The sequence below is a fragment of the Callithrix jacchus genome, chromosome 20, assembly GCF_049354715.1.
Source record: "Callithrix jacchus isolate 240 chromosome 20, calJac240_pri, whole genome shotgun sequence".
Classification (NCBI taxonomy): Eukaryota; Metazoa; Chordata; class Mammalia; order Primates; family Cebidae; genus Callithrix; species Callithrix jacchus.
The window spans coordinates 25,171,517-25,187,393 of NC_133521.1; the positions used below are offsets into that span (position 1 = coordinate 25,171,517).

Below are 15,877 nucleotides of genomic sequence, written 5' to 3' on the forward strand. Positions count from 1 at the left end.
CTTGACGTCACGCTCAGGATGGGAGGGCGGGGCGTGTGCTACCGCCAGGGGCGGGGCGGGGCGGCGCGGGCGGGCCGGTCGGACTGTGCACCTGCGCCTCGGCGGGCCGTCTGGGGCACCGTCCCCGGCCCGCCCGGCCCCGCCATGGCCCGGCCGCAGAGGACTCCGGCGCGCAGTCCCGATAGCATCGTCGAGGTGAAGAGCAAAGTAAGGACCCCTCCAGCCTCGGCCCTAGGCGCTCCCAATTCCCTCTTTCTCCCCTTCCCGGCTCCTTGGTCCCCGCACCTCTTCCATCTATCCTTCAAGTCCCATTCTGCTTTTTTTCTCGCCTTCCCCCATCCATCTTCCTCCCTCCACTGCTGGCCTCCAGATTCCTCGGTGGCCTGAGTACCTGGAGGGTAGTAAGAAGACCTTGGACAGAGTCCCTGGTACTAGAGCTGAGGTCTGGGCTTAAGGCTGCAGCTTTTGCGGCAGCCGTTTCCTTCCCATCCCTGCCGGCCTTGGACCTGTGGTGAGAAAGGGGCGCAGGCTATTTTTACCCTTCCTCTCCCGCAACCCCGACTTCCAGTTTGACGCCGAGTTCCGACGCTTCGCGCTGCCCCGCGCTTCGGTGAGTGGCTTCCAGGAGTTCTCACGGTTGCTGCGTGCGGTGCATCAGATCCCGGGCCTGGACGTGCTACTTGGCTATACGGATGCTCACGGCGACCTGCTGCCCCTCACCAACGACGACAGCCTGCACCGGGCCCTGGCCAGCGGGCCCCCACCACTGCGCCTACTGGTGCAGAAGCGGGGTGAGGAGGGGTACAGTGGGCAGCCTCTGGGGTAAGGTGTCTGTGGGACGGTCTACAAGGGTTAGTCTATGGCCAGGGCACCCAAGCGTCACCCTCTGCAGTCCCTGCCCTTGGCCTGACCTCCAAGTGGTAGGAAATAGCTACAGTGCCCCCTGCAAAGAGCCCAAGTGGGGGAACAGATCTCTGATCTCGGCAACCCGCCTCTCCTACAGCAGACGCTGACTCCAGCAGCCTGGCTTTTGCCTCCAACTCTCTGCAGCGGCGCAAGAAAGGGCTCCTGTTGCGGCCAGTGGCACCCCTGCGCACCCGACCACCCCTCCTCATCAGCCTGCCCCAAGATTTCCGCCAAGTTTCCTCAGTCATAGATGTGGACCTACTGCCTGAGACCCACCGACGCGTGCGACTGCACAAGCATGGTTCAGACCGCCCCCTGGGCTTCTACATCCGAGATGGCATGAGTGTGCGTGTGGCTCCCCAGGGCCTGGAGCGGGTTCCAGGAATCTTCATCTCCCGCCTGGTACGTGGGGGCCTGGCTGAGAGTACAGGGCTGCTGGCAGTCAGTGATGAGATCCTCGAGGTCAATGGCATTGAAGTAGCCGGGAAGACCTTGGACCAAGTGACGGACATGATGGTCGCCAACAGCCATAACCTCATTGTCACTGTCAAGCCTGCCAACCAGCGCAATAACGTGGTGCGAGGGGCATCTGGGCGTTTGACAGGTCCTCCCTCTGCAGGGCCTGGGCCTGTTGAGCCTGATAGTGACGATGACAGCAGTGACCTGGTCACTGAGAACCGCCAGTCTCCCAGTTCCAATGGGCTATCTCAGGGGCCCCCGTGCTGGGACCTGCACCCTGGCTGCCGATATCCTGGTGCCCGAAGCTCTCTGCCCTCCCTGGATGACCAGGAGCAGGTCAGTTCTGGCTGGGGGAGTCGCATGCGAGGAGATGGTAGTGGCTTCAGCCTCTGACAGGCGGGATGCAGCCTCGTGCCACTCCATACTGCTGGGCCATGGCAGGGACTTCACAGTGGGGTTTTTAGTGGGCTTGCAGGGCTCCCTCAGCCTGGGGAACATTAAAGGTTTTCTACAAATACAGTCATGGTCCTTCTGTGTCCCAGCCCCAGCCTCCTCCCTGGTTCCACCAGTTTGCCTTCTGCTCTGGACTAAGGCAGGAGTGACAATTGGGAGAACTTCCTGCAATTGCACAGCAGGAGGGCCACCAGGATTGGCATTTTTAGGGTAAGAAAAGCTCTTAAGGAAACAAATCCTGTGTCCAAACGGTTTAATTTCGACAAAACGGTTAAAAGGCTGGGATGGCCCTTCTGTAGCCACTGGTGGCTGAGAAAAGTGCTCTAGGGACACTGGCCACCCCCCTGCTCCTGTCTTCAGACATCTGATCTGGGAATGGGCCTGACCCTGTCCTTTTCAGCCATGTGGCTGGTGATCCTCAACATGTACCTCCCTGCCAATTGTCCCCCAGAGGGGCTCAGGTGTCCATCTTCACAAAGACTTTGGGCCGGGAAAAAATCTTGATGGCCTCCTCTACTTGCACCAGCTTCCGGTCCAGCTCAGCACGGTGGCTCTGAGCTCTCAGTGAGTCTGCCCCAGCAGGCAGCAGTACCAGCTCACGCAGCAGCTGGCTCTGACCTACAGGGGGCCCAGGAACAGTGAGTGTTGGGCAGGTGCCCAGTCCCCAGTGGGGTCCCCCTCCAGCCTCCCCGCCCAGGTACTCACTCTGAAGCAGCTTGCTCAGTGTTTCTAGCCGCTGGTTCTCAGGCATGCTCGTGTGGCCTGGAGGCATGGCAGGGTCTGGCTGGCTCCGCTCACGGGCCTCGGCCTCCCGCCGCCACAGGTCCCTGCGCTCCAACAAGCTGTGGGTGCACAGGCTCAGGGTTGATGACCCCAGGGCAGAGACCGGTTCCCACCCTCCCCAGGTGCCCCTCGCCCTGTGTGTCGGGCAGTGAGACCTACTAATGGGGAACGTGGCCCTTCTGCGTGGCATTGTAGTGCTCCTGGGCCTGCCGCTGCTGCTCTAGCACCTGTGCCAGGACCTGCATCGAGCGGGAATGCCTCCGGGGGGCCCTCTTGGCAGCTTGGGCATTGTGACGAATGAAGTCCACCCCCAGGCCTGGCCCCTGCAGGACACAGCAAGTGTGGGTGGGGGCAGAGAGCATTATGTGGTATCCCTGAACCCCTCGACACACAGTGGGAGCCCTGCCCAACCACCATCCACTCACCTTAGCTTCAGAACCTGGTGGGGTTGGCTGGGGACTGGAAACACGGGGTGGTGGGAGGCCAGGGCCACAGCGGGAGTGTGCCCGCAGGAAGTGGGCAGACTCTGTCCCAAAGGCAGGGCCAGGCTCCTGGAGGGCAGGGCACAGCAGAGAGAGCAAGCAGGCTGAGGTCTGGGGCTGAAACCTCAGGACTCTGGCTCTTTTGGCCCTTCTGACCTCTGCATCCATGTCCCTCGGGGCATCTTCCCTCCTCAAGGGACACTTGTCCTCATCAGCACATAAACGTGTGGATATCAGATTTTTAAGAAAACAGTAACCACCTCTCCTTCTACCTCAGTACTGGGCCAGCCACCACTCTCTCCCCTCCTTCCTAGCCAAGCTTCCGGCTCTAGTCCCCCAAAGTTCCTGATGGCTGGCCTCCAAGTCCTCAAATCCAGGCGGTCACTTCCTTGGTCTCGTTGTCCTCAACCTGACAGTAACTCCTAGGTCTTACTCCTCAGATCCAGTCCTGAATTTCCATCTGCTTCCTGGATACACTCCCACCCCCTGGGAGCGCCACAGATGCTTCAGCCCTGACACATTCGTGTGACCTTGCCTTTCCTCTCACTCTTACTCCTCCTGCTGAGTCCTTGGATGGAGGGATGGTGCTGCTCTCTACCCAAGACAGAGCACCCCCCACCATACTTCTGCCCTTCCCACTGTCCTCAGAAATAAAGGCTGAAAGTGGTTAATGTGGCCCTTGATGATGTGGGTCCGGCTGACTTCTTGGTCTAACCTCACGCCTTTGAACTGTACCTAGCATCTCCACTGCTATGTGTCCTGTACCTAGCATCTCCACTGCTATGTGTCCTGTGGTTGGGGAGGTTCCATCTTTTGGGAATGTTCTCTACTGCTGTCCCCTTGCATAACTGCTGCTTGCCCCTTAGGATCAGCTCCCCCCATCATGACTTTGAGAAGGCCCCCCTCAGTCCTGCCCTGCAGCAGAGTCAGGGTCTCTTAGTCCTCTGTTACCTCTGTGACTTTCCTCCCTCCCCAGATCAGAATATAGTTAGTTGCCTGTTGGCCAACAAAATGACTAATACATCCGGTGCCCTGAGGCAGGTACCTGCAGCTGGGCCTTGACGCGGGACTCCACCTTGTTGTACTTGGGCGAACGCCACAGAGCTTTCAGGGGCCTAGGCTGGCCCTGCTCCCGGCTGCGCTCCCGTTCTCTGAAGCGCTTCTGAATCTCCCTGATCCGCCTCAGGTTCTCCTTCTCATGGTCTTTAGGGTCCTTCCCTAGAGAACAGATGCTGCAAGGCTCTGCCCTACATATGGCCCACACAATCCAATTTCCACCAGTTCACACACAGGCCTGTCCTCCGCCCCTTACAGAAAGAGCCCCCGACCTCTCGTCTGCCTCATCATCGTGTTCCCTTCCTCACGTATTTAGTATCTCGTGATGATTTTTCTCATTAATTGAGACAGGGTCTCACTCTGTCACCCAGGCTGGAGTACAGTGGCATGATCACAGCTCACTGCAGTCTCAACCTCCTTGGCTCAAGTGATCCTCCCACTTCAGCCTGCTGAATAGCTGGGATTAGAGACATACTCCACCATACCGGGCTAATTTTTGTATTTTTTGCAGAGATGGGGTTTCACCATGTTGGCCAGGCTGGTCTCCAACTCCTGGGCTCAAGTGATCCGCCCGCCTCGGCCTCCCAAAGTGCTGGGATTACAGGCATGAGCCACTGCTCCCAGCTGTTTTTCTCCATTATTACAGTGAAGTATACTATTAATTATCTCATACATGACATTCATCTCCTGTTCTTTGTCTCCCACCTTGATTCGATGGATCATGCTTGTCTTCAACCCTGTGTTCTAGCACCTATATGGCCTGGCACACAAGTTTGACGGGTAATAAATGCATGAAGCAGAGCTAGGACTTTGTGGGAACTACCTCACTCAGTTCCCCTCCGAGAAGGTAGCACATTTCTCCCCCTTTTTATGGTTGGGGAAACTGAGACTCAAGAGAGCAAAGCCTGGGCCGAGGTCAGGGGGGAAAGGGCAGCTGCTTTGATGTCTTTCCACCCCAAACTGTCTCTCTGCCCCTTCTTCTCTTCCTGGGACTTACTCTTGAGAGAGGCCCCAGGACCTAGGGAGATGCCCTCAAGTTGCAACAGCACGTCGCCGACGCCACGCCGGCGGCGCTCCATGATCTCTCGGGCGCCGGGACCGATGCAGGGCCCACGGGGAGCGGTGGCGTCCAGGGCTCGGTCCGAGGTCAGCAAGTCCAGCTTCAGCGCGTTCCCCTCTAGTCGTCCTTGAGCTGCGTGTGGGGTGGAGCCGGGTGGAATGCGGGGCTCAGAGGTGGAGCCGAGGCCGACCCCCGAGCCTCTCGCCACCGCCGCGCCCCCGTACTCACCAGAGGCCGGCCGCCGGTAGTAGTCAGGGCAAAGCGTCGGGTCTGGGGGGATGGGCCCGGAGATACGGGACGGGCCCTCGCACATGCCGCCGGCGCCGCCCTTCAAAGGGGCTCCGAGTCCTGTCGAGCTCTATACCTCCCTCCCTGGGCCCCCTTCCCAGCTCCAGGCCTCCTCCCTAGTCCGGGACCCTGACCCTAACCTGGACCAAGGAGGGCCGCCCGTCCCAGGACCCTCCCAGTCCCCGCCCCGACCTCGGCCTCGTTTGTCGCCTCCACGACCTCTGCTCCCAGCCCACTTCCCGGTCCCGCTCGCGCCCCACCCCCCGCGGCACTCGGGCAGGGGATCACTCGAGCGGTTTTGCAGCCAGCTGTAGCCACTCGACGGGAGTTGTTGTTGCCGGGCAACCGTGGCTTCCGTCCCCGGGGTCAGGGCTCACTGACCCTGGCGCAAAGCCTCCTGGGGCTTGTAGTTTCGGCCGAGGGTGGCCGCCGGTCTCGCTTCCCAGTTTTGTGCTCGCTTGCTGGCCGGTCTCCGGGGTCCGCGCAGGGCCACCATCCAACCCCTCGGGTCCGCCCCAGGACGAGGATGCACTGAGCCTGCGGAGCCATGGCCTCGGCAGGGGCGGAGAGGCGGCCGGGGTTCCAGGAGGCGACGGTCGTGGGGCAGGCACTGCTCGCGGAGGACCCTGGCCGCGCTCAGACCTCTGAGGTGACCATCAGGCTGTTTAGCATTCAAACACGGAGCCGTAGAGCTCTGAGAGGTGGAACTCTGAGCGCCCCGACTCCCTAACTGGCTGGCTGGGCTCTCCAGGAGGGGAGAGGCACACAGGCTGTTTCGGTGTCTAATGTTAGGTGTTCAGTGACTGATCCCTATATCTTTTGCCCGGCCATGGTGACAGATGGTCTGTGTGTCACCTCTAGTGTCCAGTGACGGGAGACCAGTTCCTGGTGCCAGCCCATGAGGCCGGTGGGACCCATGGTGAAGACCAGCCCCCAGCAGGAGCCTCCTCAGAGCCGGAGCTCCAGGAGGAAGGACCCAAACTGGGGGAAGAGAGGCCCAAGCCGGAGGCTGGGGCACTAGAGGAGAGAGGCCCCAGGCCCGTGGTCTCTGTAAGGCCCCATCATGGTCCAAAGAGGAAGCCTGTCAAGTGAGGGGGCTCTCGGAGGGAAGGAGCTGCAGGCCCAGGGATGGGGCTCACACTCCAGTAGGATTCCTAAATCCTGCACTCCTGCAAGTGTGATTCTTGTGTCCACCAGTACTACCCTCACTCCCCTCTCTTTCTGTTCCTGAAGACCTTCCCCCTACTACCCCTGTGTAGGGAGCGGCAGGAGAGAGGGGGCTTCAGGGTTTGTAGGGGACTGGGCTCACCTGGCTCTAAGCCTCTCTTGGGCCTGGGGCCTCACTGACCATGAACCAGGCAGGCATTGAGCCCTGGGGTGGTGGGCAGGCTGGGCTATTCCCTGGGCCAGGGCTGGAGCCTGGCTCCTCAAGTTTCTTGTCCCTGGCTCAGGTCCCTCAGCCTCCCAGGCCACCATGCCCATCTGAGGGCTGAAGCTGAGCTGCCACCCAGGCTGCTGCTGCAGGAGGAGGAGCGAGAGGGTAGCCAGAGTGAGGTCTCATCATCTGCCAAACAGCACAAAAAAGCCAAGAAGCGCAAGAGCCTGGGGGCTCCTGTGCTCCACTCTGTGGCCAGCACGGCGTCTGCATCCTTAGAGATGTTGGGGCTGGAGCGTGAGTGGCAGTCCCTGAGCTGTTCCTTCTCCCCCTGCCTGTGGGGCTTGACCTGGCACAACCTGGCGCTCCAGCCTCCGCCCTGTCCCGGGTCTTTGCAGGAAAGGTCCAGCGCCTGCGGCCCCTGTACCAGTACATCAACTATTCCAACCCTGAGCTGAACCAGGTGGGGGAGGGGGACAGGGAGGCCGAGGTGGATGCAGAGGCAGAGCTGGCCCTGGTTCCTGAGGAGGCAGGTGTGGAGCAATTGCAGGCCTTGCTGCCCTTGGCAGGTAAGCTGGGCCCGGGCCTCACTTTGCCCTGTCCCAGTCCGTTAGTGCCCCCCACCCATGCTTTGGCTCCCCTTGGAGAGGAGGCTGGAGAAGAGCCTGGGGGCCTGCCCTGCTTTGGGGTGAGTGACCACCTCAAGGCTGAGGTGGAGAAATCAACCCAGGTGGACATCAACAAGATGCTAAGTGTCTGCAATGCTCCGCTTGTCCCCCCGCTCTCTCCTCAGTACAAGTGACTGTCCTGCCCCATTGGTGGCTCCCCTCCTTCCAAGCCTGAACTTGGCTTCAGGCTTCCTGTGGACCTAGGCCCTCTGGTGAAGGGGCAAATTTGGTACCTGCCCTCACTTGGGATTTTGGGCTTGCTGAAAATAAACATTTTTCTTTTTCAAAGACTTTGTGATTCCCCAGATAGGTTGCCTGAACTGGGAAAGAAGATGGAGGACTCACCAGTGAAGGTTTTGCATTTGCATCACCCGTGACCTTGACAATGACAGATTCCTTCGTGCCACTCCACAACTCCCTGAATTGGGATGGGCCTGGTGCTGTGCGTTTAGGTGAATCTGAGGGTCAGACACCTAACTGGGTGATGAAGAGGGAAGTGAGAAGGAGGAACTTGGGACAGAGAAAAGAAAGGGTCTGTCAGGTCATGAGAAGCAGGTGTTTGGCCCTGCTCTCTGTCTCCCGAAGAAGGGCCTGCATTTGTCTCACCTTGAGGGGATCAAAACTTGGGATCCCCTAGGAATTGGCAAGAGTTCATTTGCCTGTTGCAAGAGTGACAGCTTTGGGATGTTTTCCACTCATTGCCAGACCATAGCTGGACCAGACCTTGTCCATGGAGTACCTCCTGGTCACAGGTGATGGGGCATCAGTGATGTTGTCCTGGCAGGGTTGGGGTGGGAGGGCAGTAAATGCATCTGGGGTCCTGAGACCAAGCCACTGGATGATAGCTGTGTCCAACCACCAGAGATCTCTGGGAAGAGCCAGCTAGTGCTGGCCATTTTGGAAACTGCACATCCTGCTGCCTCCTGGGCCTCCTCTGTGTTCCTTAGACACTGCAAACAGACACAGGGAATTTCAAGTTCATGGACAATTTCCCCTCCCTCCAACTGCTTTTCCTCCTGCATCTCATCTGTGCAATTGTTTAAGCTAGAATCTTGGGTGTTACACCAGAACCCATCCTGTTCTTTGTTCCCTGATTCCTACAAGCTAAGCAGACATTGAAGCCAGTGGACATACACCCTTTCAGGCTGAGAACCTCTCAAACCCTGTAGTCAGCCCTGTTGCCTGGGCCACTGTCATCTTCAGGTGACAGCCTCACTGGTCTCCCTGTGTGTCTTCTTTTGGCCCACAGATCCATCCAGTGGCCCTGCGACACACACCTGAGCCCCTGATGGTGTCACTCCCCCTTGGGATCCTCCTCCTCTTGCCCCAGGCACCTTAGAACTCAGTGGCTTCCCGTAATTCCATGAGCAGTTTCACCTTTTCCTTGCTTCACTCTCTGCATGGGGGGTTTCCTCTGCCTAAAATGCCTTGATTCTCACCTCTCCCCCTGGCGAGGGACATGTGTCCCTCGGGGCACATGTCATTACATCACATCCACCTAACCAGAGGGCCCCCTAAAAGGCACCAACTTGAGGAGACTAAAGTGAGGAAGCTGCAGAGAGGGACAGGCCAGAATCTGAAAGGCTGAGGCCATCCCAAGTCACAGTCATGTCTAGGTTCCCTGGAGTATGGCCTGGCAAGGTCACTGGAGGGAGTGGGGTGGGCAGGCTCAGGTAGGAAAAGCAGGGGGGTCTCCTTTTCTGGCATCGTCCCAGGCTGCTCCCTCCTTTGACAGGGTCACTTGGATGCTCACTGGCCCCATGGACCTTTTTTTTCTTTTCTCTTTGAGACAGAGTCTCCCTCTGTCACCCAGACTGGAGTGCAGTGGCACAATCTTGGCTCACTAGCTGGGCATGGTGGTCTGTGTCTGTAGTCCCAGATATTTGGGAGGCTGATGTGGGAGGATCACTTGAGCCTAGGAGTTCAAGACCAGCCTGGGCAACACTTTTCCCTGTCTCAAGAAGTAAAAATGACAGCTGGGCGCTGTGGCTCACGCCTGTAATCCCAGCATTTTGGGAGGGTGAGGCAGGCAGATCACAAGGTCGGGAGTTTGAGATCAGCCTGAGCAACATAGTGAAACCCTGTCTCTACTAAAAATACAAAAATTAGCCAGGTGTGGTGGCTTGCACCTGTAGTCCCAGCTACTCGGGAGGCTGAGGCAGGAGAATCGCTTGAATCCAGGCAGCAGAGATTGCAGTGAGGCGAGAACATGCCATTGGATTCCAGCCTGGGTGACAGAGTAGACTCTATGTCAAAAAAAAAAAAAAAATTAAAAATGATGCAGCCATAAAAAAGACTGAAATTGTCTCCTTTGCAGCAACATGGAAACAGCTGGAGACCATTTATCCTAAGCAAATTAACACAGGAAAAGGAAAACAAATAGCACATGCTCTCACTTATAAGTGGGAGCTACACATTGGGTACACATGGACACAAAGATGGGACCCACAGACATTGGACTATGAGAGGGGGCAGAGAGGGGTTGGGTGAGGGTTGAAAAACTGCCCATTGAGTACTATGTTCACTACCTGGGCAATGAAACCAATTGTCCCCCAAACCTCAGCGTTATGCAGTATACCCATGTAACAAACCTGCACATGTATCCCCCCCACCCCGAATGTAAAGTAAAAGTTGAAATTATATATTTAAAATAAGTGCCTAGCGTGGTGGTTCATGCCTATAATCCTAGCGTCTTGGGAGGCCGAGGGTGGTGGATAACTTAGGCCAGAAGTTCAAGACCAGCCTGGACAATGTGGTAAAACCCCACCTCTACTAAAAATACAAAAATTAGGCCAGGCGCAGTGGCTCACACCTGTAATCCCATCACTTTGGGAGGCTGAGGCGGGCGGATTGCCTGAGGTCAGGAGTTCGAGACCAGTCTGGCCAACATAGTGAAACCCTGTCTCTACTAAAAATACAAAAACATTAGCTGGGTGTGGTGGCATGCACCTGTAATCTCAGCTACTCGGAAGGCTGAGGCAGGGGAATTGCTTGAACCAGGGAGGGGGAGGTTGCAGTGAGCCGAGACTGCGCCTCTGCACTCCAGCCTGAGCGACAGAGTGAGACTCCACTTAAAAAAACCAAAACAAAAACAAAAATTAGCCAGGTATGGTGGTGGATGCCTGTAGTCTCAGCTACTTGGGAGAGGCAGGAGGATCACTTGAACCCAGAAGGTGGAGGTGGCTGTGAGCAGAGGTGATGCCACTGCCCTCCAGCCTAGGTAACAGAGTGAGACTCTGCCTAGAAATAAGTGAATGAATGAATGAATGAGACATGCAACCTCAGTGCAACTGAGGACCAAGGCTGTGGGACCACAGGTTGGGGGGTGGCTACTTTGCTGAAGGCAGCAGTGGTGATCAGGCAGCCCTCCAGCTGACTCCTGAGGGAGAGAGGTGTGCCTTCCAGGCAGAAGACATGCCAGGGAGGAAGCCCTGCTAGTATGGAAGCTGCCAGGCTGCAGGAGGGCTGCTCAGTGTGACTGGAGTGGTGGGCATGGCCATATGGAAACCAGGCTGGGCGAGTCCGGGGGTGAGGAGGTGGGGTGTGGACAGGGAAGGATCTTGGCGTGATGTTCCAGAGAGGCTGCTTGGACTGCAGGGTGAAGGGCAGAACAGGAAAGGAAGCAGCTGCCACTGTGTGGGTGAGAACAGGCTTGGATTTGGCTGGAGGTTGAAGAATAAGCAACAGGTATTTTAGAAGTTCTCAAAAAAAATTAAATTAAGAAAAAGACCGGGTGTGGTGGCTCACGCCTGTAATCCAAGCACTTTGGAGGCCAAGGCGGGCGGATCACCTCAGGTCGGGAGTTTAAGACCAGCCTGACCAACATGGTGAAACCCCGTCTTTAAAAAAAAAAAAAGGCCAGGTGCGGTGGCTCACGCCTGTAATCCCAGCACTTTGGGAGGCCAAGGCGGGAAGGTCAAGAGATCGAGACTATCCTGGTTAACATGGTGAAACCCCGTTTCTACTAAAAATACCAAAAATTAGCTGGGCATTGTGGTGCGTGCCTGTAATCCCAGCTACTCAGGAGGCTGAGGCAGGAGAATTGCCTGAACCCAGGGGGCAGAGGTTGTGGTGAGCCGAGATTGCGCCATTGCACTCCAGCCTGTGTAACAAGAGCCATCTCAAAAAAAAAAAAAGTTATTTTCTGGTTGCTGTATCTGACAAGCAAAACCAATTGTATTTTTACTGGCCTGGAAAAACTTAATTTTAACCTGAGGAGGAGCTGGTAACATCCTGAGATTTGGGAACATGTCCTGGGAGGTGCCACTGCTTCTTCCAGGAGGGGGCGCTGCTGGACAAATCTGGAACCAGTTGTGGGTTCAGTCACCAGTGGAGACCAGAACCCTTTGGGCTCCCTTGGCCATAGGCATCTGGGCACATCTTTCTCATCCCTAGTGTGGGACTGACCAGCTCTGATGCCCAGGAGGTACTTGATAATAAATACGTCTGAGGGAAGGGGCCATACACCCCTCTGGCCATGGATCTAGGCTCTGGGAATCTCCTCAGAGAAACTGGGGTCCTCATTAAAGTAGCTCTGCTCTAAGCCCACTGCACTCCGCCCTAGCACATTCTGGGAACCCCAGTGCCATTCTGGGTTGGACCCTTCTTATGTGGTAGCATCTAAGTTGGGCTTGTGCTTCCTTGGTCAATTCCATTTTGGAGTGACCTCGACATCCTGGCCACATATGCGAGGACTGAGCTAAGCTAACTGTCCCAGGGACAAGCGGGAAGCCTCCCCTTTAACTATGGGTGTCCTGCCTGGTGGTGCATGCTGTCTGCACTTCACCTCCTAGTTCAGGCCAAGCCGAGGCTCCTGCCACAGGGAGGGGCAATGCCTGGTCCTTTGGTCTGAAGACTTCCCAAGTACTGGGAGGAGGTGTGGTTCAAGATCAAACTCTGTGGTTAGATAGTCCTGACCAGGCTACCGGCTCCATCATGTATAACCTACAGGAGGCAAGTAGCTTTGCCCTCCGTGCCTCCGTCTTATGATCGGAATGATAGGAATATTTACTATAGTACCGTCAGACTTATTTGGAGATTAAATAATAACATGTTTGCCCCAAGGGTCAGCATTTAGTAGGCACACTCCAACCCTGCCCCTTGTTATTACATCTCACATGGACGTCGAAATCCAGGACAGGACAGGAAAACAGGCCTGGTGACTTCTAGAAGGGGTGCCAAGAGGAAGAGAAAACCCTCCCTGGGCTTTTCTGGCCAGGAGCCCAGGGCAGGGAAGAGGGCAGAAAGTTAGAGAAGGGAACAGAACTTGGTCCAGGCTGAACGTTCCTGGCAGGCTGGTCAAAGCAGCAAAGGGGAGGGCATGTCCTTTCTCAACACCACCCCTTGGCCTCTGGCAGAGGTGGGTAGAAGGCTACTCCTGTGCAGCACAGGTCCAGCTGCAGCTGCTCCACGGGGCATGCCTGGAGCTCTTCCTCCTTCTTCTCACCCTGTGCCACCTCCCTGAAACCGATCATCCTGCCACTTCAAGGATGCTCCAGCAGCCAACACTGTGGCATTAAGAACAGACCCCTCAGCCAGGCGTGGTAGCTCATGCCTGTAATCCCAGTACTTTGGGAGGCCGAGGCAGGCAGAACACAAGGTCAGGAGATCGAGACCATCCTGGCCAACATTGTGAAACCCCATTTCTACTAAAAATACAAAAACATTAGCTGGGCATGGTGGCACATGCCCGTAGTCCCAGGTACTCAGGAGGCTGAGGCAGGAAAACTGCTTGAACCCAGGAGGCAGAGATTGCAGTGAGCCAAAATCACGCCACTGCACTACAGTTTGAGCGACAGAGCCGGACTCCATCTCAAAAAAAAAAAAAAAAAAAAAAGAACAGATCTCTCCTGACTTCCAGCCCAGAGAGACCCCAAACTCTCCCGCTATCTGCTGAGATGCAGGCCCAGCAGCAGCCCATTAGGAAGTCCTGAGTCCTGTTCTCAGAAAATCTTTTCTTTGGAGGCTCTTAGGATTTGGCCATGAGGGAATAGGCGGGAGACGAGCGGGGGCAGGGCACCACCCAATCGGCGGTGATGATCCGTGGATCTGAGCTGGCTGAGCTGCTGTGGCGCCATGAGGAAAGAGAAAAATCACCAAGCGTTTCAGTATTAACAAAACCCAACCTACCAAAAACCACATCATGTCCTATTTTCTGAATTATTTATTAACATTTCTCAGATGTTCTAAAGCCCTCCCTTGCCTCCTCTTTGCCAAATCAGGGCCCTCTGCCCTAGTTCAAAAGCCCGACAGCTCACTTAATAAAGCAAGCCCTTGTCCCCACCTGGGAAGGGGCTGGTAACATGGGAGGGCAGGTAAGGGTCCCTGAGGGTCAGCTTGTTGCCCTCACCGTTCCTGAGATGCCCCAATCCAAGAAGGACATGGAAATGAGACTTCTAGTCATTTCTCCTCGGGCCTTAGCTGAGCTGCCTGGCCCCTGTTGTGCATTCTCACCCTGTTAGGACTGTAGATCAGGCTGAAAAACCCACAGGATGAGCCTCTCCTGGTCCCACTCACTGGCATCGCCATGGGGAGACCCTGCGACAGCTCTACCCTGTGCACGCCGTGCTAGCCTGGCAACAGGAATGTTTGCCACCCTGCAAGTCTAAGGAGCAGGTGAGCTGCTGGGATGGGGGTGGGCGAAGTCCCAGGACCACCTATGGCTTCACCTAGATTCATTAAATGAAAGACACTGTCTCTGCTAGGGCCAAGCCCCCATCATGTCTGGCTCCTGTTCCCCTCCCTGGTCCCTCTGTACTATGGCAAGGAGCCCAGGTGCAGGCTCATAGGTTGTTCCGCTGAAGCGCTTCACAAAGGTTCTGGTTGGCGTCAGGCTCTTCCGTCAGCACCTCCACAGCCTCCCACTCCCCGGATCGGCTGGACTTCTTGATGGCATCCACCACGCTCTGCATGTACAGCCCATCCTCGAAGGAGGCGGCCATGGAGACAGGGACGCGGTCCCAGGTGCAGCGGTCACTCTGCCCCTGGAAGGACTGGCGCAAGGCCTGCACCATGTACACCATGCCCTTTAGGTACAGCAGTGGGACATCCTGGGGCCCCTGCTCAGGAAGCCCTGTGCCCACAGCCAGCGAGTCCCTCAACAGCAGCTCCTCTTGTGTGGCAGAGTTCTTCTGCCCATAGAGGTCGGCTCCTCGGGCAACGAGGCGTCCCGCAGAGCCTACCACCATGACTTCATGCACAAAGGTGCCCGGCATGTTGAAGTTGAGTGTCACTGTGCTGCACACACCCCCACCCATGAGCATCTGGAAGAAACAGAAGTCATCGCTGGTGACGTGCCGGATGCCATGGATGGCAGCGTTCTGCCTCACAAACGTCTTGAGCAGCCCATGTACCTTTTCTGCTCTCCGGCCAGTCAGGTGGGTCAGCAGGTCCACGATGTACGTCCCCATGGTGTGCAGGCCACCGCCACCCATGAGCTCATCACAGATCCAGCCATAGCTGGGGCTTAGCAGGCTGCCTGAGTAGATACGGGCATCACAGATCATCACTGCTCCCACATAGTGTTCCGAAATCAGTTGCTTCATGCGCACGAAGGCAGGCAGGAAGCGCAGCACGTTCCCCACCAGGCTCATCAGCTGCGGGTAGTATCTTGAGGCTGTCACCATCCGGAAGGCATCCACTGATGTTGCTGCCTTCTCGCAAACCACATTCTTCCCAATACCTAATCATAGGACACAACAAGAAATCTCAAAGTTCCAAGGGGGAATCTCCATCATGTCCACCTGCCCTGAGGATTTTGGACTTTCTGCCTTACAACTGCATGAACTAATTTCTTTTTTGTAGAGGTGGGGTCTTGCTATGTTGCCCAGGCTAATCTCAAACTCCTGGCTTCAAGCGATCCTCCACCTTGGCCTCCTAACTGGGACCACAGGTGTGTACCACCACACCTGGCTAATTTTTATTTTTTGTAGAAATGGGGTCTCTCTCTGTTGCCCAGGCTGGTCTTGAACTCCTGGGCCCAAGTGATCCTCCTGCCTTGGCCTCCCAAAGTGCTGAGATTACAGGTGTGAGCCACCATGCCTGGCCCCAATTTCTTCAAATAAATCTCTCTGAAACACCCTATTGGTTCTGTTTCTCTGGAGAACCCTGAATAATACAGGTGGGCATACTTCATGGATGTGTCTCTATGCTGTCATGCATTTACTAGGTTATCAGCTTGAGGCAAGGGAATCTGACCTATTTTCTAGGGGATGGGCTAGTCATAACTACCACCCTTAGTCAAAACTCCAGAGAGGATCCTAAGATTCCCTTGCAGATTGTTCTCTGAAAACACTGGTCCAACAAGTTAGAGTGGTCCAAAGCTAGAAAATGCTCGGCTCCAGTAGGA

General features: G+C 56.3%; 4 protein-coding genes across 25 annotated transcripts in view; 2 read left to right on the plus strand and 2 right to left on the minus strand.

Moving 5' to 3' along the window:
• Positions 1 to 52: 52 nt before the first annotated feature.
• On the plus strand, positions 53 to 9,910 carry PARD6A (par-6 family cell polarity regulator alpha). Of its 8 annotated transcripts, none has more exons than XM_035282509.3 (4): positions 53 to 207; positions 569 to 791; positions 1,004 to 1,701; positions 7,837 to 9,910. In XM_035282509.3, the coding sequence occupies exons 1-4, from the start codon at positions 145 to 147 to the stop codon at positions 7,879 to 7,881; spliced, it is 1,029 nt and encodes a 342-aa protein (XP_035138400.2). In that variant the 5' UTR covers positions 53 to 144; the 3' UTR covers positions 7,882 to 9,910. The 8 variants fall into 8 exon arrangements, with proteins under 8 accessions (XP_035138400.2, XP_035138401.2, XP_035138398.2 ...); XM_035282510.3 differs by having other exon boundaries at positions 1,007 to 1,701; XM_035282507.3 differs by lacking the exon at positions 7,837 to 9,910 and adding an exon at positions 1,908 to 3,766.
• On the minus strand, positions 2,057 to 5,830 carry ENKD1 (enkurin domain containing 1). The gene is made up of 7 exons (XM_002761173.6): positions 5,428 to 5,830; positions 5,137 to 5,331; positions 4,129 to 4,301; positions 3,027 to 3,152; positions 2,761 to 2,924; positions 2,524 to 2,660; positions 2,057 to 2,436 (listed from the first exon to the last, which is right to left on the minus strand). The coding sequence occupies exons 1-7, from the start codon at positions 5,510 to 5,512 to the stop codon at positions 2,276 to 2,278; spliced, it is 1,041 nt and encodes a 346-aa protein (XP_002761219.1). The 5' UTR covers positions 5,513 to 5,830; the 3' UTR covers positions 2,057 to 2,275.
• C20H16orf86 (chromosome 20 C16orf86 homolog) lies at positions 5,896 to 7,818 on the plus strand. Of its 2 annotated transcripts, none has more exons than XM_002761091.5 (4): positions 5,896 to 6,136; positions 6,349 to 6,575; positions 6,939 to 7,159; positions 7,261 to 7,818. In XM_002761091.5, the coding sequence occupies exons 1-4, from the start codon at positions 6,035 to 6,037 to the stop codon at positions 7,662 to 7,664; spliced, it is 954 nt and encodes a 317-aa protein (XP_002761137.1). In that variant the 5' UTR covers positions 5,896 to 6,034; the 3' UTR covers positions 7,665 to 7,818. The 2 variants fall into 2 exon arrangements, with proteins under 2 accessions (XP_002761137.1, XP_035138405.1); XM_035282514.3 differs by having other exon boundaries at positions 7,234 to 7,802.
• Positions 9,911 to 13,680: 3,770 nt separating the features above from the next.
• GFOD2 (Gfo/Idh/MocA-like oxidoreductase domain containing 2) overlaps positions 13,681 to 15,877 on the minus strand; it is a 48,223-nt gene continuing 46,026 nt past the window's right edge. For all 14 annotated transcript variants that reach the window (XM_008986070.6, XM_078357476.1, XM_054248843.2 and 11 more), the window contains one exon: positions 13,681 to 15,211. In XM_008986070.6, the coding sequence (XP_008984318.1) occupies positions 14,313 to 15,211 (899 nt within the window). In that variant the 3' untranslated portion in view covers positions 13,681 to 14,312. The remainder of the gene's footprint in view (positions 15,212 to 15,877) is intronic.

Excerpts from the sequence above, each read along its gene's own strand:
- PARD6A (XM_035282507.3), top strand. The coding sequence starts at position 145 with ATGGCCCGGCCGCAGAGGACTCCGGCGCGCAGTCCCGATAGCATCGTC. Across the intron at positions 792-1,003 it reads CCTACTGGTGCAGAAGCGGG|CAGACGCTGACTCCAGCAGC; the intron begins GTGAGGAGGGGT and ends CCTCTCCTACAG. Across the intron at positions 1,702-1,907 it reads CCCTGGATGACCAGGAGCAG|CCCCAGCCTCCTCCCTGGTT; the intron begins GTCAGTTCTGGC and ends TCTGTGTCCCAG.
- ENKD1 (XM_002761173.6), bottom strand. The coding sequence starts at position 5,512 with ATGTGCGAGGGCCCGTCCCGTATCTCCGGGCCCATCCCCCCAGACCCG. Across the intron at positions 2,925-3,026 it reads CACCAGGTTCTGAAGCTAAG|GGGCCAGGCCTGGGGGTGGA; the intron begins GTGAGTGGATGG and ends TGTGTCCTGCAG. Across the intron at positions 2,661-2,760 it reads AAGGGCCACGTTCCCCATTA|CTTGTTGGAGCGCAGGGACC; the intron begins GTAGGTCTCACT and ends GTGCACCCACAG.
- C20H16orf86 (XM_035282514.3), top strand. The coding sequence starts at position 6,035 with ATGGCCTCGGCAGGGGCGGAGAGGCGGCCGGGGTTCCAGGAGGCGACG. Across the intron at positions 6,137-6,348 it reads GCCGCGCTCAGACCTCTGAG|TGTCCAGTGACGGGAGACCA; the intron begins GTGACCATCAGG and ends TGTCACCTCTAG. Across the intron at positions 6,576-6,938 it reads CCAAAGAGGAAGCCTGTCAA|GTCCCTCAGCCTCCCAGGCC; the intron begins GTGAGGGGGCTC and ends TCCCTGGCTCAG.